The sequence below is a fragment of the Carettochelys insculpta genome, chromosome 29 (assembly GCF_033958435.1).
Source record: "Carettochelys insculpta isolate YL-2023 chromosome 29, ASM3395843v1, whole genome shotgun sequence".
NCBI classification, from domain to species: Eukaryota; Metazoa; Chordata; order Testudines; family Carettochelyidae; genus Carettochelys; species Carettochelys insculpta.
Window position 1 is genome coordinate 1,556,006 of NC_134165.1, and position 17,557 is coordinate 1,573,562.

At 63.6% G+C, this 17,557-nt stretch overlaps 1 protein-coding gene across 6 annotated transcripts in view; it reads left to right on the forward strand.

Moving 5' to 3' along the window:
- Positions 1-165: 165 nt before the first annotated feature.
- CARM1 (coactivator associated arginine methyltransferase 1) overlaps positions 166-17,557 on the forward strand; it is a 36,515-nt gene continuing 19,123 nt past the window's right edge. For 5 of the 6 annotated variants that reach the window (XM_074980279.1, XM_074980278.1, XM_074980280.1 and 2 more), the window contains exons 1-3: positions 166-335; positions 15,039-15,164; positions 17,267-17,373. In XM_074980279.1, the coding sequence (XP_074836380.1) occupies positions 188-335; positions 15,039-15,164; positions 17,267-17,373 (381 nt within the window). In that variant the 5' untranslated portion in view covers positions 166-187. Of the gene's footprint in view, positions 336-5,141; positions 5,729-15,038; positions 15,165-17,266; positions 17,374-17,557 lie in introns of those variants that run through there. The other variant, XM_074980281.1, reaches the window with a different exon arrangement.

Below are 17,557 nucleotides of genomic sequence, written 5' to 3' on the forward strand. Positions count from 1 at the left end.
CGCCGGGGCGGGGGGCGGAGCTGGGGGCGGGGCCCGCCGGGGCGGTGGGCGGGGCCCGCCGGGGTGGTGGGCAGAGCGGGGGCGGGGGTAGTTGGGCCGAGGCGCCGGGGCGGGGGGCGGAGCTGGGGGCGGGGCCCGCTGGGCGCCGGGGGCGGGGCCGCGCGCGGCAGGCGGCGGCGGAGCCAAGATGGCCGCGGCGGTGTCCGTGTTCCCCGGCGTGCGGCTCCTCACCATCGGGGACGCCAACGGCGAGATCCAGCGGCACCAGGAGCAACAGGCGCTGCGGCTCGAGGCGCGCACGGGGCCCGACGGCGCCGGCCTGGCGCTCTACAGCCGTGAGTGCGGCGGGGCGCGGGGCTAGGCCGCGGGGCCGGGCCGGCGGGGGGGCCCTGTGGGGAGCTGAGGGGCGGGGCGGGTTATGGCGGGGGGGGTCTGGGGTGAGGGCGGGTTATGGCGGGGGGGGGGTCTGTGGGGCAGAGGCGGGTTATGGCGGGGGGGGTCTGGGGTGAGGGGGGGGTTATGGCGGGGGGGGTGTCTGTGGGTCAGGGGCGGGTTATGGCGGGGGGGGTCTGTGGGGCAGGGGCGGGTTATGGCGGGGGGGGTGTCTGTGGGGCAGGGGCGGGGTCTGTGGGTCAGGGGCGGGTTATGGCGGGGGGGGTCTGTGGGGCAGAGGCGGGTTATGGCAGGGGGGTCTGGGGTGAGGGCGGGTTATGGTGGGGGGTGTCTGGGGCAGGGGCGGGTTATGGTGGGGGGTGTCTGTGGGGCAGGGGCGGGTTATGGTGGGGGGTGTCTGGGGTGAGGGTGGGTTATGGCAGGGGGTGTCTGTGGGGCAGGGGCGGGTTATGGCGGGGGGGTGTCTGTGGGGCAGGGGCGGCTTATGGCGGGGGGGTCTGTGGGGCAGGGGCGGGTTATGGCAGGGGGCGTCTGTGGGTCAGGGGCGGGTTATGGCGGGGGGGGTCTGTGGGGCAGAGGCGGGTTATGGCGAGGGGGGGTCTGGGGTGAGGGTGGGTTATGGCGGGGGGGGGTCTGGGGTGAGGGTGGGTTATGGCGGGGGGGGGTCTGTGGGGCAGGGGCGGGTTATGGCGGGGGGGGTCTGTGGGGCAGAGGCGGGTTATGGCGGGGGGGGGGTCTGTGGGGCAGAGGCGGGTTATGGCGGGGGGGGGTGTCTGTGGGGCAGGGGCGGGTTATGGCGGGGGGGGGTGTCTGGGGTAGGAGCTGGAGAAGAGACCCATCCCGTGTTATGGGTCTTGTCGTCCCACAAAGCCCTTCAGCTCCCCGTCTGGCCCTGTCACGGGGGAAGGTGGCAGCTGTGCTGGGGGCAAAGGCTGCCCTGCGTCGGGCTGCGAGTGCGCCGGGGCATTCTGGCACCTGGGGCTGGCCTGGCTGGCGTCCGCCTGGCGCGTGGGGCGCTTTTTGGTGCGTCGAGCGGCTCCAGGGCACCGGTGAGGCCAGCTCCCCTGGCAAGAGGCGGCGCAGCGCTGCCGTGTGCTCGCCCTGCGACCGGGCTTTAAACCCGGCGTCCGTGCGGTGGCAGACTTTATCCCCTCTTGTTTGGGGAAAGCTGGTGCTGCAGTGAGGGGCCTGGGGGGCAAGGTCGGTGACAGAGGTCTGGAGGGGCAGGTGTCCGACAGCTGGGCGCCGGTGGGTGTTACGTCTTGAGCGAGGCTGCTCCCTTTTGGTGGGTGCCCGACTCCAGCTTTCCGCTGAGCAGGAAAGGTCTCTCCCAGGCCTTGGGCTGGGCGTTGTGGGCAGCATCCGTGCGCCACAGTGCGTTTCCTGGAGCAGTCAGCCCTGTGGTGAGCAGCCCCTTTCCCTTCTGTCCCTAGCCCCTGAGTTCCCAAGCTCTCGCTGTCGGGTGCAGGTGGTTTGGTTTCCTGGAAGGCTGTGGGTCTCCGGGGGGCTCTCCCTCCTGGAGCTGCCATTCCCACAGAGGGGTCACTGAGTGCAGTGTTACCACCCAGCAGCCAGGCACTGGGAATCGCTGTCCTGGCTGGAGCAGCAGTTGAATTCCCTCACCCCCCATGGCAGTGCCGAGGGTTGGGGGGGGTGTCACATCCCTGGGGTTAGAAGCAGCTGGTCCAGGGCTGTTTTAGGAGGAAGTGAGTCTGGCCTGGCGTGTTGCCTCCCTCTGCAGAAGTGGGGGAGCAGTGCATGTTCCTCCCTGATCATCCCGGTGGAAAGCTTTGGAGGCTGGCGGAGGAGCTGTTTGGGGGGACGCTGGCTGTTGCAGAATAGGTGTTACAGGAGCTCTGGGCCAACTTTTCCTCCTGGGTGTCCCGCTCGCTTCCCCTCCCCCAGCAATCTCCCCAGTGGCCTGCTAGGTGCAGCTCCCTCCCTCTGGTGGGTAGGAGTGTGCGGACTGGTTCCGGCTGGGTGTACTCCACCCCACTCTGCTTCGCACATTCAGCTCCCTCGTGGGGTGCTCCCAGAGCTGATCCGACACTCCAGTACCTCTTGTCCTGAGCGCTGGGGCTGGAGCCGGTGGCATGGAGCTCGGCCCTCAGTTCTGTTCATAACTGATCTTGGGCAAATCACTTCACCTTTCAGCATCTCTTCCACCTGCTTCCCTCTCCGCCCCTGCCCTAAAGGGCTTAGAAACAGCCACTGTCTTGTGCTGCATCTGAGACGCTGGGGCTGAGATCGCTATTGAAGCCTCTGCGTGCTACTGTAATGTAAAGTGGAGCAGCCGAGGTTATTTTCATTGTCTGCATGAGGGCTGCGTGTGGATAGCCTACTCCTGAGTGCCCTCTGTTTTGACATTCACCTGGGGCTTAAAGGAAACTTGTCAGATTTCAAAATATAACAGTCAAAAATGTTATCCCTTTGTCAATACGGTTCTGAACCAGCTTTGTAGTCAGGGAGAGCGCTGATACCGAGCACTGATTGTCAGATTTCGAGACGTTCTATAGACTGTCTGCATTTGATCATCTTTGACTAGCAGGACTTGTTTATTGGAGTAAATCTGACACAGTTGAGTTGATTTCCAGGTTCCGCGCACACCTGCTAGCCATCTCTGCCTGTGTAAAATAGAGACAGAAGCGTCAGGGAGCTGTTGGGTGAGCAGACCAGCATGCCGTCCATAAGGCTACACAAAGAATTCCTACTCGTGGGTTAGTTCTCGAGGGGGGCTGCTGTGGGTGCTAGCATCTGAGGCGCTGCCCTGGATAAAGTTCCATACTGGTGAGAGACTTAGGCTTTTAGGAAGGCATTGTTCTTCACCTCGACACCTGGGATGCATCCAGCATGGCCGTTTGGCTGGGGAGGGTAGCGGGTCTGGGGGAAGCAGGTGCTAGTGGAAAGAAACGAGGTAATGGAAAATGCGAACTTGTTCTGATGCTGATTGCTTATGTCTTAGAAGTCTGAAATCCTGCCCGAGGGACCGGCACCAGCTGATATCTGAGCTTTCACCAGTGCCTGCGTCTGTGATTGCAGACCTCGCACTGAGCCTTTGTTTTACAGTTGCTTAAACCAGGGACATTCCTGCCTCAGATTGCTTGGGGGGCTTCCTTTCACTTGATTTGTTAATGCAGCTGCTGCTCTGAGCCTAGGAGCCTCTCCCAGTGCTGTGGAATAGCGAGTGACCTGGCCTTAGCATCTCCCCCACCCCCCCATGTCACAGGGGATGTTATGGTGTTTGCAGGTTAGGTCCATAAATGGCTATTAGCCATGGGTAAAGTATGGTGCCCCAGCCTTCAGAACAAGGGCAGGAGATGGATGGCAGGAGATAAATCACTTGATCATTGTCTTCTGTTCTCCTTCTCTGGGGCACCTGGCATTGGCCACTGTCGGCAGACGGGATACTGGGCTGGATGGACCTTTGGTCTGACCCAGTATGGCCGTTCTTATGTTCTTATGTACCCCCAGGAAAGATCCAGGTGGAAGGCGATCCCCCTTCCTTTGGTGCCATCCCAGGCGCCCTACAAAAAGCTGCATTTCTGGATGGGTGTAGCTGGAGGGGTGGTGAGGGGTTCCTGTAGGCGTCTACTTGCCCGAGTGCCCGTTGCAGTGATTTGTACAATGCTTTGGGATTTTCTTGTACTGATGATTTGTTTATGCCACTTGGAGCCTCAGAAAAGCATCTTTTTAATGTGACTGAAATAAAAATCAATAGCTTGGGGCTTGTCAGGGCACATGGACATTCCTGTGGGTTAGCGTCTCAAAGCAGAGCTTTTTCTTTCTCCTTAGGGTTTGTGCACCAATTGTTCCTCTCCCAAAGACACTCTTCATATGCTCTTCATTCTGTGCCATGGCAGACAGCAAAGGCTGGTAGCCTCTACTTGGATTCTAAAAGGAGGATTCCCAAACACGCTTGGGTCTCCAGATATCACTAGACTGAATTTCTCCTCCCCTTTTTACTTTAAAGGGGTCGCCTCAGGTTCAAATGAATCTGGTCGATAAACTGATTTCATTTTCTGTTATTAACACCTGAAAATGCTTGAAACCAATAGAATCCTTTCTTACAAAGTCTCCATTCAAGCTGTTTGCTTTGTTTCAGTGGGGTCAAGGATGAAAATAAGCTAGTCAATTTCAGCTCGTTTGTAGCCAGTTTCACCTATCTGCAGGTTGTCTGGTTGTCAGAATTAAAGCCTCCCCATTTGCCATCTTTTTTTAAAAAACCCTAAAATACCCTTAAAAGAACCCTCAGCACAGCTGGCCTGACTGCGCCCATTCTTTGTCTTCACATTGAGATGCAGAAAGTTGCTTTTGCGATCGTATCGTAGGAGCACAAGAATTTCCAGACTGGCTCAGACCTGAGGCCCAGCTCGACTGGGATTTGGTCTCTGATGACAAAGGACCGTGCGAAAGCCCTACAGACAGATGTGGGATGAGCTGCGTCTGTGAAAGTCTCATCTGAAAGTGTGTAGCAGTCAGAGAGGCTTTCTATCCAGGTGGGCAATAATTCTTGATTGGGGGCCACTCCAAGGCTTTGCCAAGTGGTCAAGGGCCGCACTCCTCTGTGGAGGGGCTGTGGGGTCTGGGCTGGCCGTTGGGCGCAGAAGGCAGCGTAGGAGACTAGGAGGGGCTGGGACCTGGGGTAGTGGGGCGCAGGCTCCGGGCAGGACTGTGGGTGCAGAAGAGGATTCTGGCCTGGGGGAGGGAGGGGGGAGCTCGTGAAGGGTCAGCGAGGGAGGGAGGTGGGGTGGGGCCGGAAGCAGGCTCGGGTGGTGGGAGCTGAGAAATCACACTGTAGTGCCCCCGCCCCCAGCAAAGCTTCTCAGCTCCCATTGGCTGGTTTCATGTACTGTCCCCACCCCCAGCAAAATCTCTGTTCCCCTACACTGCTTGCTGGGGACAGGCAGCACCTGAGGGTCTCCCCCCTGCAGTCTTAGGGCAGAGTGAGGGCCACAGCAAAAGGCAGCGGCCTGTGGGTCGTACCTTGCTGCTGCCCCCCCACGGCTGCTTTATACCTTGGGAGTGAGTGTGTTCTCGTATGCTGCCGGTGTGCCTGGGGACAGCCCAGGCCGGGCCGTTGTGCTGGGGGGAGACAAACCTTGCAGCGAGCAGTGGTTGTGCTTTGAACTCTGGCCATTCTTGTTACCTACTTAAACATCCAGTTTGAGTCTTGCTGAGGTCGTGACCTCATCAGCGCCATGTGGCAGTGAGTTCCACAGGCCACCAATTATTTCCTTTCGTTTGCTTCGTTTTTTAATGTCCTTGAGTGACCCGGGCTCCTTTGTGGCGAAGTGGGGAGAACAGACCAGACCAGACCTTCCCGATGTCGGGATCCGTGAGTATTCCGTCCGCTTTTCTCCTGCCCCAGGTTTTTTAAAGGAGGCTCTCCCTGGCTTTTCATATCACATGCAGATGCTCTCCTGTGAGTCCAAGCCGGTGCCAGATTCTCCGTTTTCTCCTGGCAGCGTGTGTGAGAGAGAGACGGACAGACCTGGCTGGCTTCTTGGCTTGAAAAGTTTGCCCACCTGTTGGGCACCTCTAAGTGAGCACTAGGTGAAGAGGGAAGACACCCTCTTTCAGACGGAAGCTGATAATGTCTGTGCCCCTTTCTAACGTGCTGGAGTCATATCGTGAACCCTAATGTCACAGCTGTGCTGGCGTTGCCAGTGGCAGAACTTGCTGCCTGGTCGGCCTTGTTCCTCACTCTGCCGCTGGAGGATTGTGGGAGAGTCTGGGCCTTGCAATGTGCCTCGGTTCCCCATCTGTAAAATGGGGGTGGTGCTCCTGGCCTCTTGGGTGGAGGTCTATGTGATCCACAGCTGACCAGTGGCACGTGGGAGCTTCCCTCACAACGCTCCCAGGAGGCAGACGGGCTTGAATTGGGGTCTCCAGAGTGCCAGACTGAAGCAGGGGCTGGGCTGCAAGTGACATTTCCCTCTGTCAGAGCGTGCGCGCAAATCCAGCGTGCTGTGCTCACGGTGGGAAAGTGCTCTTCCAAGGGGCCCACAGGCAGTGCCTGCTCCCATCACGGGTGCCCCCTGCGGGCACAGGGGTGCGCAGTGGGAGTGGCCCTGGGACTGCCAGCCAGGGCGGCTCTGTGCATGCTTCCAGCAGCAGTGAGCATGGGCCAGGCTGCTCTGCTTGTGCTGACTTGGCTGCTGCTTGGCGGGCAGCTTTGGGCCTTCCCTGGGTTAGTTTGTCCCCATGGCGCGTAGGCGAGGGGCCCCCCAAGCAGGGATGTGTGCTTTGATGTTAGGCTTTTCCCCGGCCGAGGTGCTGCTGCTGGTGGCTACTGAAGGCACTTCTCTTCACCTCTGATCGGAGGGTTTCCTGACAGCTCTGCTCTAGGGGGTTCGTGGGGGCCACTCTCTGGCCTGAGCGAACCAGCTGACCCTTTCCGGCCTGAGGATCTCGGAATTCGGTTCCTCCCAGAGACAGTCGAGCGTGTCAACTGGCGCATAGCGAGGTCTCTGCTCAGGACAGCCGACCCCTGAGTCTGGGGCTGGAGAAAGGTGGTCATCCTTGTGCTTGCAGCTGGGGAGCTGAGCCCCATGGCCCTGACTGGTGGGTCACTGCCCCTTCTTTTCAGCTGAGAGTTTCCAGGCTTCAGCTCTTCAAAGGGCTGTGGGCAGCACACGGAGGCCCCAGTCCCAAGGCGCTGTAAGATTACGATGGTCTGATCACATCGGTGAGCCCTAGACTGTGGCCTGAGGGTGGGGGCTTGCTTACCCTAGTGCCTTTCTGTCTCGCGGTTCTCGTTCCCGCTAGCAGTTAAACCGGGCTGAGTCTGGCTTCTTGCAAAGATCTGGCTCTTGTAGGAAATCCCCTTTTCGAACAGAGGGGGGCCGCTCAAATCACCAGAACTACAGCAAAAACGTGCGCAGGACTGTGGGGGCTGCCCAGAGGCTGGATCGCCTGCCCTCTGGGCTCAGGTGACGGCTTTGCATGGCTGGGCAGAGGCCCGAGCTGGCGTTCAGAGCACCTAATGGGCTGGGTTGGGTGCCTGCCTTGGATTCTGGCCAGGGAGAGCTGCTCTGGACGGCTGTCTCCACTGAGCGTTCAGCAGGAGTTGCCGGCCTGCTGGGCGTCTGTCCGTCCATCCGTCCGCTTTTGGCTGAAACGTGACTTCTTCCATGCGCGTGCCAAGGGCCCCGGGAGAGCGAAACCTGCACCGCTTTCATGCCGCCGCGCACTTTGCGTCAGCAAGAGAAGGGTGCGTGAGCCTTGGAGGTCTGGAGCAAGTCTCACGCGGAGCCCGGCCTGCGGCTGACGCTGCCGAGGCTTCTGTCGAGGTGTCAAGCCGCTGCTCGGAGGTGGCTCAGATGCTGCCGGTCTCTCCGCTAGGGGAGCCCTGAGTCTTTCCTGGAGCTGTCCTTGGCCCAGGCTCTGCCGGGAGGGGCCTGCGGTGTCTTGGCGAAGCGGTCTCTGCCCAGGCCAGCTCTTGCGCTGTTGAGGGATCCGTGGGAGCTTGGGCCAGGGCCAAGGAGGTGGCTGCGTGCTGCACAGCCGCTGTGCCAGGGAGCCGTGGCTGCCATAGCACTGAGCGGGGCGGCCGGTGACAGGGACGATGGTCCCCTTTGGCCGGGCAGGGTGGCAGTTCTCTGCCCGGTAGCGAAGCTGTGCTGCCGTGCGAGGGGTGAGTGGGAGCCCAGCTGCCTTCTCAGCCGGTGCGTTAGCGCATGCCGGCATTCCCTGGGGCGGCTGCCCAGGAGGGATTCGGGTGCTGCCCTGCTGGTGGCGCGCAGCCGCACCTGCACTGGTGCCCAGAAGAACACGTGTTCCGCCCTGGGGTGGAGGAAACTGGCAGGAACGCTGGCGGGCGAGTGAGCGGCCCGGGTGGCAGCTGTGTGTGCGGAGGGGTGGGGAGAGCAACGGGGTGGCCAGTATCGTGGCGCGGGGGGGGTGTGTGAGAGAGAGAAGGGAGCTCCCTGGGCGGACGCCTCGGTCGCAGGCCAGAGCGTCAGAAGCAGCGCTCTGCCCCGTTTGCTGAGCACGTCTCCTTGAGGGAGGAGCGCGCCGCTGCCTCGGCCTGTCCCCCCACTCCAAAAGCTCCTCTTTAAACGGGGTGTTACTTCCGGGGTGGTGTGATTTGGGTGGGGGGGAGTGCGGCTCAGCTGGGGGTGCTCTCGCCTTCTGGGGACTCTCACTTCTTGTGGGCGGGTGGAAGGGGACCCTTTGCTCTCCAGCACTTGGGGGGCGTGTTGCTGTCCTGAGCTGCCCCCTGCCATCAGCAGGAGCGTTTCTGTGATGAAACCCGGTTCCCCTCCTCTGGCCGCACTGGTGAGCACCGGGTCTCGCCTGCCTGGCTGGAGCCCCAGGAGGTCAGCTCAGCAGCCTGGAGCCTTCGTCCTGGTTTGCTGGCCGAGGCCAAGACGCCCTGGTGGGCTGGGTCAGGGGCAGAGCAGTGGTTCTGCTACAGATGGCTTGGAGATGGCCTCGTGCTGGGGAGTGGGCCAGGCCGAGGGGCTCTACCAGTGGTGCTCCTGGAAACGGGTGTCCAGCGCTTGCCTGGCACTTGTCCTCTCCAGACAGCTCAGCAGACCTGCCTACCTCATCCCCGGAGTGAGGAGGGGCTGGCTCGTTATCCTCTTTAGATGGGGGAAACTGAGGCACAGGTGTCCAGTCTCTGGCACTCTAGCTCTTGTTGCTGCAGTTGGGCTGCGAGGCAGCAGCTCCTTCCTTTGCGTAAAGGCCCTTGGCCTGTCTGCTCTCCCAGCCCCCTTGAGCCCAGCGGGCGATCTCTGGTGCAGGGACCCGCAGAGGGCCTGGGTCTGGGGGGAAGGGGGCGGTGGTGTCTCAGCCTTCCCCGCCTGAGGGGACGTGCCAGGTGACTGCCAGGCCCAGGCCCAGCCCCAGCCCCTGGAGGGCAGCGTGGCGGAGGGGCCAGCCGGCCCTTCTGTGGGCCCCAGGTTCTAACCGGCTCCCGAGGGCTGGGGCTGTTCCGTACGCAGTCGCCAGGGGAGTTGATTCCCCCTTTCAGTGGCTGGCTGCGAAGCCTTTGTGCGAAGCCGGGAGGAGGGAGGGGCGAGGCCCCAGCACATAAATAGGGTCCCTGGCTGGGGAGCCTCTCGCTGGCCTTTCTCCTTTCAGCCTGCAGGGAAGCCCCTGGCCCATCTGCCGTCCCTTTTGTTGCTCACAAAGCAGGCGGGGGGCCCCGCCTGACAGGGTGATTAGCTTGGATGGGAGACATTTGCATTTGATCGCTTCCAGGGGCAGCCCCTTGGGGGCGGAGGGGGCTGCGCACTCGCCCCCCCCTTGGGCTCTGCTCGGGTGGCCGCTGGGCCGGCAGTGCTGCGCACACGGTAGCGGAGAGCACGCTGGGAGAGGTGCTGCTGCTGGAGTAGCTGCGGGCGGGGGAGTCAGGCCCTGCGCCCCATCCGCGGCCAGGTGGGACCCGCAGCGAGCAGCTCCTGCAGGCTTGTCGTGCCGAAGCCGGAAGCAGTCAGTACGGCCCATCTGGGGAGAGGGGCGGAGAGCCGGGGCTCTGTCCCCACCCTGCCTCCCCGTCCCAGCAGCCCAGTTCAAAACCAAACAGCCCGGCCCCTCCTCCACCCTTTGTCTTGCTTCTGGGGTGAAAGCTGCCACCTGGCTGCACTCCCTCCCAGGCGCAGGTTACAGACCTGTTCTGGCCAGAAGCCGTCGTGCCCAGATCGCCCCATACCAGCTAGATATTGTGCGGTGCCTAGGGAAACTGAGGCACGCCCGGGGCCGGGGCTTTGCTGCGGGACAGGAGGTGACGCCTGCGATAACGAGGGGAATAAACCTCCAGTGGAGCGCAGCTGGCAGCAGGCTTCGTTCCGGGCCTGGTGCCCGGGTTGCTGTTGTGTGCTGCGTGGTTGCTGGTGGTATTGGCGTCAGGCTGGCTCGGGGGGGCGACCGGCCTGCCCCTCCCTGGTGTGCTGCGCAGGTGTTCGCGGGGGCAGCTGCTGAAGGCCTGTGGTGGGCGCCCATCTGGCTCTGAGCGCTGCGCGGCGTCCGTGGGTGCTCCCCCGTCTGAGGGCTGGGAACGGCCGCGTGCTGTGGTGGAGGTGGGCTGGGGGCGTCACCGTGATGTACGTGCGCCGCAGGGGCCAGGAAGCAGATGCCGTGTGGCCTGGCCCAGGCTGGCGCGTTGGCAGTGGTTGAGCTCTGGGTGAATTGCCTGACCTAGCAGGTGCTGCTCCCTGCTCCGCCTCTGCCGCCAGCGCCGTGCCCAGCGGGCGCTGGGTTCCGGGGCTGTCAGACTGGTTCGGGCGGTGGCAGCAGCACTTGGCGGGTTGCACCACCCTCAGGTTGAAGAGAAGCTGGTTCTGAGCCCTGTAAATGCCACTTGAGCTCTGCCCCCCCAGCACAGCTCCTGCTGGTCCCTCGGCCCCCTCGCTGCCCTGCAAGCCAGCAGCAGCGTCCCCCGGGGTTTCCGCTTGGCCTGCTCTGGCTGGGCCGTACCTCCAGGCCAGGGGTTAGGCGGAAGCTGTGGGGCCCCTCCACCTCCAGCCTGGCCGAGATGGACAGGACTCCATCTGACTTCTGCCCCCTCCCTGCCGAAATCAGCCTGGCAGCGGGGGGATCGTGCTGCGGCTGCACCAGGTGGCCCTGGGGGGCTTTGCCAGTGTGCCATGCACCAGGCGTTGTCTCCCCTCCAGCCTTGGCTGAGAGCCGGCAGCCTTAGCTCCGACTGCAGAGGCTCCTGCACTGAGCTCCAGAGGGCCCAGGTTTGCACAGGGCCCCTGCCAAGGAGGTTAGAGCCCCAGCCCAGATCCTGAGGGAACCTGTCCTGCTTTCTCCCTGCCTTTGTGGCCCTGCTCCAGCCGGGGTTGGGGCGTCCTGTTAGCCTAGAGCGGCAGGGTGGAGCAGGCTCTGGGGAGGAGCGCTTGAGCTTATGGCGGCCTGTGGCTCTGCCCTCCTGGTGCCGCTCACCGCTTCAGTGCGAGATGTGAGCAGCCGCTGTCTCTCCTGGCCTGGCTGGTGCTGGTGGTACTGAGCTGGCCCTGTGCCTGCTGCTCGCTGCTCTTCCCAAGCCCCCGGCGGCGCTCAGGCCGCAGGCTTGGGGTGGAAAGGGGATGTTTCAGCAGAGCTTCCGGCCTGAGTCCTGGGCCCGTGAGTGAGCAGTGCAGAGCCCAGCTGCTGGAGGATCGGAACCGGGCGGCCGGCCATGTGTGCGGGCAGATCCACAGCAAGGCATCGCCATTTGTGTGGGGCTTGAAGCCCGTGTGTCTGAGGCTTTTGCTGCCATCTCCCGCTCTGGCTGGAGGGAGAGGGCCGCGCGTGCAGCCCTGAGCGAAGAGCAGGGGGTGGCTGGTGGCGGAGAAGGGTCCTGCCTCTGGGGATGAGAAATCTCCGCGTGGCCTGTCCCTGTGCCCGTGATGGGTCCCAGGATCACGGCTCGATTCTCTCCTTCCCTGCTGCATGGCTGTCTCGAGCACCAGCCCTGCCAGCAGAGGAGGTGTGGGTGAAAGCTGAGAGGGTGGGGCAGGTTCCTTCTTGCGGGTCACGCCTGTAGAGACGTGTCCTCTCGCCGCGGGATTCTATGGCCGATTGGACGCAGCGAGTCTCTCGTGGAGCGGGGGGCTTGGAAGAGACGGGGCCAGGCTGCGCCCTGCTGCCCCCTTTGCCAGGCACCGGTGCCAGGCAGTAAGTGGCACGTGGCCTTTTCTGGCCTTCGAGCTACCGAGCGAGTCTGGGAAGGACACGGGTGCCTCCAGTAAAGCGAAGCAGCAGCTGCAGGGCCGCAGCTGAGACCGGAGCGGTGCGTTCCAGTGCAACTCGCAGTCCTGCCTCCGAGCGCTTGTGGGCTAAATAGGCAGATGGGTGGTGGGGGGAGACACGACACACCGCCGAGAACTTGCACGCTTGGGCCTGAGCTGTGCCTGCAGCAGCGCTCGGTAGGGGACCCGGCCTGGGTGTGGCGCTTTCCCCCGGCGCGCGCTCCCATCGCCTATCCCTCCTGGAGCCCCAGCCCCAGGCTGACAAGCGCAGGGGTAGCACAGAACAGGCGGGATCTGCCTCTGTCTGCGACCCTGGAAAGATGCTTCGCCAGCAGGAGACCTGTTGGACCGCCCTGTGCCGGCTCGCAAGGAGAACTCCCTGGGAGTAATGGCCCGGGTGGAGCTGTGTGGTTGACGGCGGGGAGCCGGGTTAATTATAGCGTTGGTGTGAGAGCCTCTTTGATCCTGGGAGCGTGGTGTGAGCGAACGCATTCTGTGTCGGGGGTAATTACACCTCCGTCCTTCCCATGGCAGAGCCGCAGGTGCCTGGGCCTTTCCTGGCACCAGGGTTGGCGCTAGCCCCCGTCCGTAGACTGGGAACCAGGTGTGGTGGGGAAGGGAAGGCCAGGCCAGGCCAGGCCAGGCCAGGCCAGGCCCCTGGATTCGTAGAGCTCAGTTGTCAAGTTCCACCCTCCTGTACTCTGGCAAACCCAACCCCACCCCTCCCCTCCGCCGCCTGGTGCCACAGGTTCTGATCTGGCCATGGTGTGTTGGCTTTTGCTGCCCTCGTCGGTGTCCCGCTGGTAATGGGACGTCCTGGGGGGTTGGGAATGGGAGCCCACGGAGCTGTTAATGGGTTCCAGGCTCAGACAGAACCATTGTGAGCTCCAGTGTGATGGGCCGTCGGCCTGCCCCGCAGAACCCCCAGGTCTGCTCCTGCAGGGCTGGGGGAACCCGACGTCGTTCCCTGGGCCAGCAGCCGTGCTGGGGTGTGCGCAGACTTGTGGGGTAGGGGACCCCGAGACTCGTCACGTTTGCAGCTGGAGTTCTGGTCCAGTGCAGACACCAGCGTTCTCGGGGCAGAATGCTCCCGGGTGTCCCCGCTCTCCGCTGTGACCCGACCCTCCCGCCACCCCCGAGGGGCTCTGTGCTGCAGAGAGCCAGCTTGAGCGGAGGAGGAGCGGACTGCGATTCCCATCATGCACTGAGGCGGGCCAGCTCCGTGCTGCCAGCTTTGCAAGGCCTGGCGAGCCCACTTGGCCTGAGTCTGGAAGACGGCGGAGGGTGGGGAGGCCGCACCAGGCAGCGTCGGCTTGGCCCTGGCTGCCCTTGCCCAGCTATCTGCACAGACCGGCTGCTGCGCGCAGGGAGATCTGCCGAGAGCATCGGGGCTCTGGTTCTGCGTGTGCTGATAATGTGCAGCCCCCCAGCTAAGGACACCCCCCCAAGGGGCTGCCACCCATCCCACTGAAGCAGGCCCCAGCCCCTGGGAGGGGCTCTCCTTTTGCTGGGCCAGGCAGTGAGGGCGGAGTCTGTGCCTTGGTGTGTGTGTGTAAAGGGAGGAGAGTGATGAAACCGCTGTAGAAATCTGAGCGGGCCCACAAGTGGGATGAGTTTGGGGGCCTCAGCCTCTCTACAGAGGGGCTTGGGCCCAGGCCGCCACGTAACCTCCGCAGGACAGCTCTAGCGGGGAGGGCAGCGGCCAAGGTGCTGCAGGTGGAGGCTGAGGGCCCTGGGGAGCCCAGGGCTGGGCTAGCAGGAGGCTGCGGGGTAGAGTAAGGGGACCTGCAGGCCCTTGGGAGTACCCGAAGGACATTTGCATATCCCCTGGGGTCACCGACTAGCCCCCTCCGGCCTGTTGCTGCTGTCCTGCTCCTTCCCTGGGTCTAGCCTGCTCCCCAGGACTGGTCCCTCCTGCTGCCCACTGTGGGGGCCCCCCTACTTCCCAGCCAGTTCCCCAGACGTAGCGCCCAAGGCTGATGCCTGAGACGCGTCTACTGACGAGCGACGGGCCCAGTGCCAGCTGGCTCCTCAGAGCGCCCGCCCCCACAGGCGGGAGGCACAGATCGACCTCTTTGGGAGTCTGTGTGAGTCAGCAGGGCATGGCCCAGCTGAGACCGTCCCACCCTCGGCCTGGCCCGGCCTTGGTGCTGGTTCCACCCCAGAGGGTGACAGATCTCGCAGGTTTACAGGCACGGTCCCAGTTTTCAGGGCTTTTCCTGCAGATGTGTTCCTGTGTCTTCCTTCCATCCGTGGGCTGAATAAATTTTATGCGCACTGGGGCGTGTGCAGCTGTGCACCACCCATAAGACACACGCTGCCGGCTGGGCGGCCGCCCACGTGCTCAGTGTGTGGGCAGCACAGCCTCCCACCCCTCCTGATTTCTCACCCTAGGCCTGGGGGCGATCCAGCGATCCAGGTAGACCCCCCCGCCCCCGGGCAGTGGGGGGGTCTGCCAGCTCAGCGACCGTGTGCTGCAGCTGCAGCACGGCCTTAGCAGCGAGCCGGCGTGGTGCGGCCCAGGCTGCTTTTATCAGCCCGAACACACGGGCCCCGTCTGCACCTGGCCTGCCTTGCTGTGCCCTCGCGCCCCCTGCCTCAGCCACCTCCCGGGCAAAAAGTCCGGCAGCCTGAGCCCCTCCAGCCACGGCTGAGCATCTGATGCAGAGTCTGTGCTCACGAAAGCTCATGCTCCAAACTTTCCTGTTAGTCTGTAAGGTGCCACAGGAGCCTTCCTTGCTGCTGAGCGCCGGCCTTCCAGCTGGAGCCACCGGCTTCGCGGCTCAGTCCAGTCTCCCCCAGTCTTGGCGATGGGCGGGGAGAGCAGCCGGGTGAGGAGCGAGTGGTAGCCCTGAGGCAGGGCCCAGGATTGGCGGGGGGGTGGGCTGAGACCATAGGGCTGCCTGGGAGTGGCCCCGGCTCAGACTAACCCTTCCCATCTATCTCCGCTCTCCTCCCCAGATGAAGACGTGTGCGTGTTCAAGTGCTCCGTGTCCAGGGAGAGCGAGTGCAGCCGTGTGGGCAAGCAGTCCTTCATCATCACGCTGGGCTGCAACAGCGTCCTGGTGCAGTTCGCCACGCCCGCCGGTACGCCCCTGCGCCTGCGCTGCCCGGGGAGCTGGGCCAAGCGCGCAAGGACGGAGGCAGCCCCTAGGCTGGCAGCAGGGTGGGGGGCTGCAGCCAGGCTGCCCTGTGGACCCCCCTCCATTGGCAGAGCAGTTCCAGACCTGGCTGCCCAGCCCCGGCACCGGCCCCATAAGGAAATGCCCCTCCCCTACAAGAGCGCCCCCAGCTGGCTGCTGTGGGGAGCAGCAGTGAACTGAATCTAATGGGGATGCTGGTGTCTGAGCCCCCGACCGGGGCCGGGAGCCCTGCTGCTGCTGCCTCTGTAGCCTAGTCCTGGCCCCCAGGTCCCTCCCCTCCACTGCCTTTCGCTAGCAGCTCCCAGGCCAGCAGCAGAGCTCGGGGCTCCCCATGAACCCCAGTGCTGGGCTTGTCCCCTCTCTGCTCTGATGTGGCTTTGTTCCTCTCCTGGATCCGGGGCACGGGCAGGCAGGTGCCCTGGGGGCGTCCTGGCCTGCAGGGCCCCTGCTGTTCCAGTCCCTACCACCCTGACCTGACTTTGCTTGCCCCCGAGTCCTGGCCCCGCTGCGGAGTTGGTGTGTTCAGCAGCTCAGGCTGTGGCCTGGCGGTAGCTTCCCCTAGAGGCCGTGCAAGCAGCTACTGACGGCACCTCACCGGCACTGAGAGCGTAGGGACGGCCAGACCGGGCCATGCCCCTGGGCTGGATGGACCTTGGGCCGGTCTCCTGGCTGTTCCCAGCACCAGGTGAACAGAACATGGAATCGAGTGATCCGCCCCATGGGCCGGTCCCAGGTTCGCAGGCCCTCCCTGCCCAGCCTGGCAAAGAGCCCTGCAGGGGCTCGTCCTCCATGGAGTGATCTAGGTCTCCCTGAGCCCTGGTATCGGCTTGGGGTTCCCCACGTGCCCGGCGAGAGGTTTCGTGGGCTGGGAACAGTCTCTGGGCTGTCTGCTGCATCTCCACCTCCGGCTAATCCAGCATCTGTCCGAGGCCTCCCAGCCTCCTTTGGCCACCTGATTTTGGGGCACGAAACCCACATGTGCCTTCCTCCCTCGCCAGCCAGCGCCCATCCCAGAGAGCCTCTGATCGCACCTCGCGCCTGTCGCTGGGGGACGAGCGAAGGGGTAGACACCCGCGGTGGTGACGTGGCAGTAGCTGTGCTGAGGCCCCAGCCAGGCAGAGGCGGGAGAGGCACTGTCAGAGCAAACACCAGCAATAGCCCACACCGCATCTGGTAGTGACGGGACTCAAGCCACCCTGGGCAGCTGCTGGAATTGGAATAGGGCAAATCAGCCCCTCTCCTCTAGGGGCGTGTGGGGCGGGCTCCATCCTTCAGGGACATGGGGGGCCGGGAGCACAACCCAGAGAAGAGGCAGCGGGAGAGCAGAAGTCCCCGGTACGCCTGGCTGGGGGAGTCAGCAGAGACTCCGACACTGGGCGCTTGGCCCTCTGTTCTGTAGGTCGACTCCCAGGGCCGCTTTGCTCAGGAGCACGGCTGGGTCCGCCCAGGGCGGACGGGAAGGTTGGGAAGAGGCGGCTGTGCCTCCGTCAAGGGACCGATGTGCCTGGAGGGTCAGAGAGCGGGAGTTCCAGGGGCCGGTTACAGCCCCCAGGGCTGTGCAGTCTGGAGAAGAGCCCGACGGGGGCAGGCTTTGAACACACACTCGCAGGGCCGGGGGCCGGCTCGTCTCAATAGAAATCGCAGCTCAGGTTGGCTGGAGGTGAGGGGAAACGTCCAGCCTGCTCTGGACCGGTTGTCTGATGGAGGCTGGGCCATCCCCCTGCTGCAGGCTTTTCCGGGCCGCCTGGAGGAACCCCCGGTCGGGGGCTGGTCGAGGTCAGCTTGGTTGCCTTAGTGCTGGGGCCTGGACCGGGTGAGCGCTTGTGGGCCCTTCCTGCCCTGCCCCCAGGGGCTCCTTTTGCACCTGGTGCTTGCTGGCCTCAGCACAGCCCAGGGCAGGTTTCGCCTTGTTCCATTCGGCCTCTGCTGGGGCAGTGCTCACCCCCACCGACCGGAGGGGGACCCGGTGCCTGAGGCCAGCCGCTCTCCCTGCGGGCGGTCTGCGGCCAGGACCCCTCTAATCCCAGCACTCGGGTCTGCTTTCAGATTTCTCTTCCTTTTATAACCTCCTGAAGACCTGCCGGGGTCACAGCGTGGAGCGCTCGGTGTTCAGCGAGCGGACGGAGGAGTCTTCTGCCGTGCAGTACTTCCAGGTAGGGGCCCTGCTGCTGCCCGGTCCCTGGGGAGCCGCCTGTGTGGAGCTGCAGGCTGTGCTCGGGGCGGGAGGGCACTGCTGTGGTGTGTACCCCAGTCGATCGGGCCCAGCGCTCTAGCCCGGTGCGGGGAGTAACTGGCTGAGACCATAGGGCTGCCTGGGAGTGGCCCCCAGCTCAGACT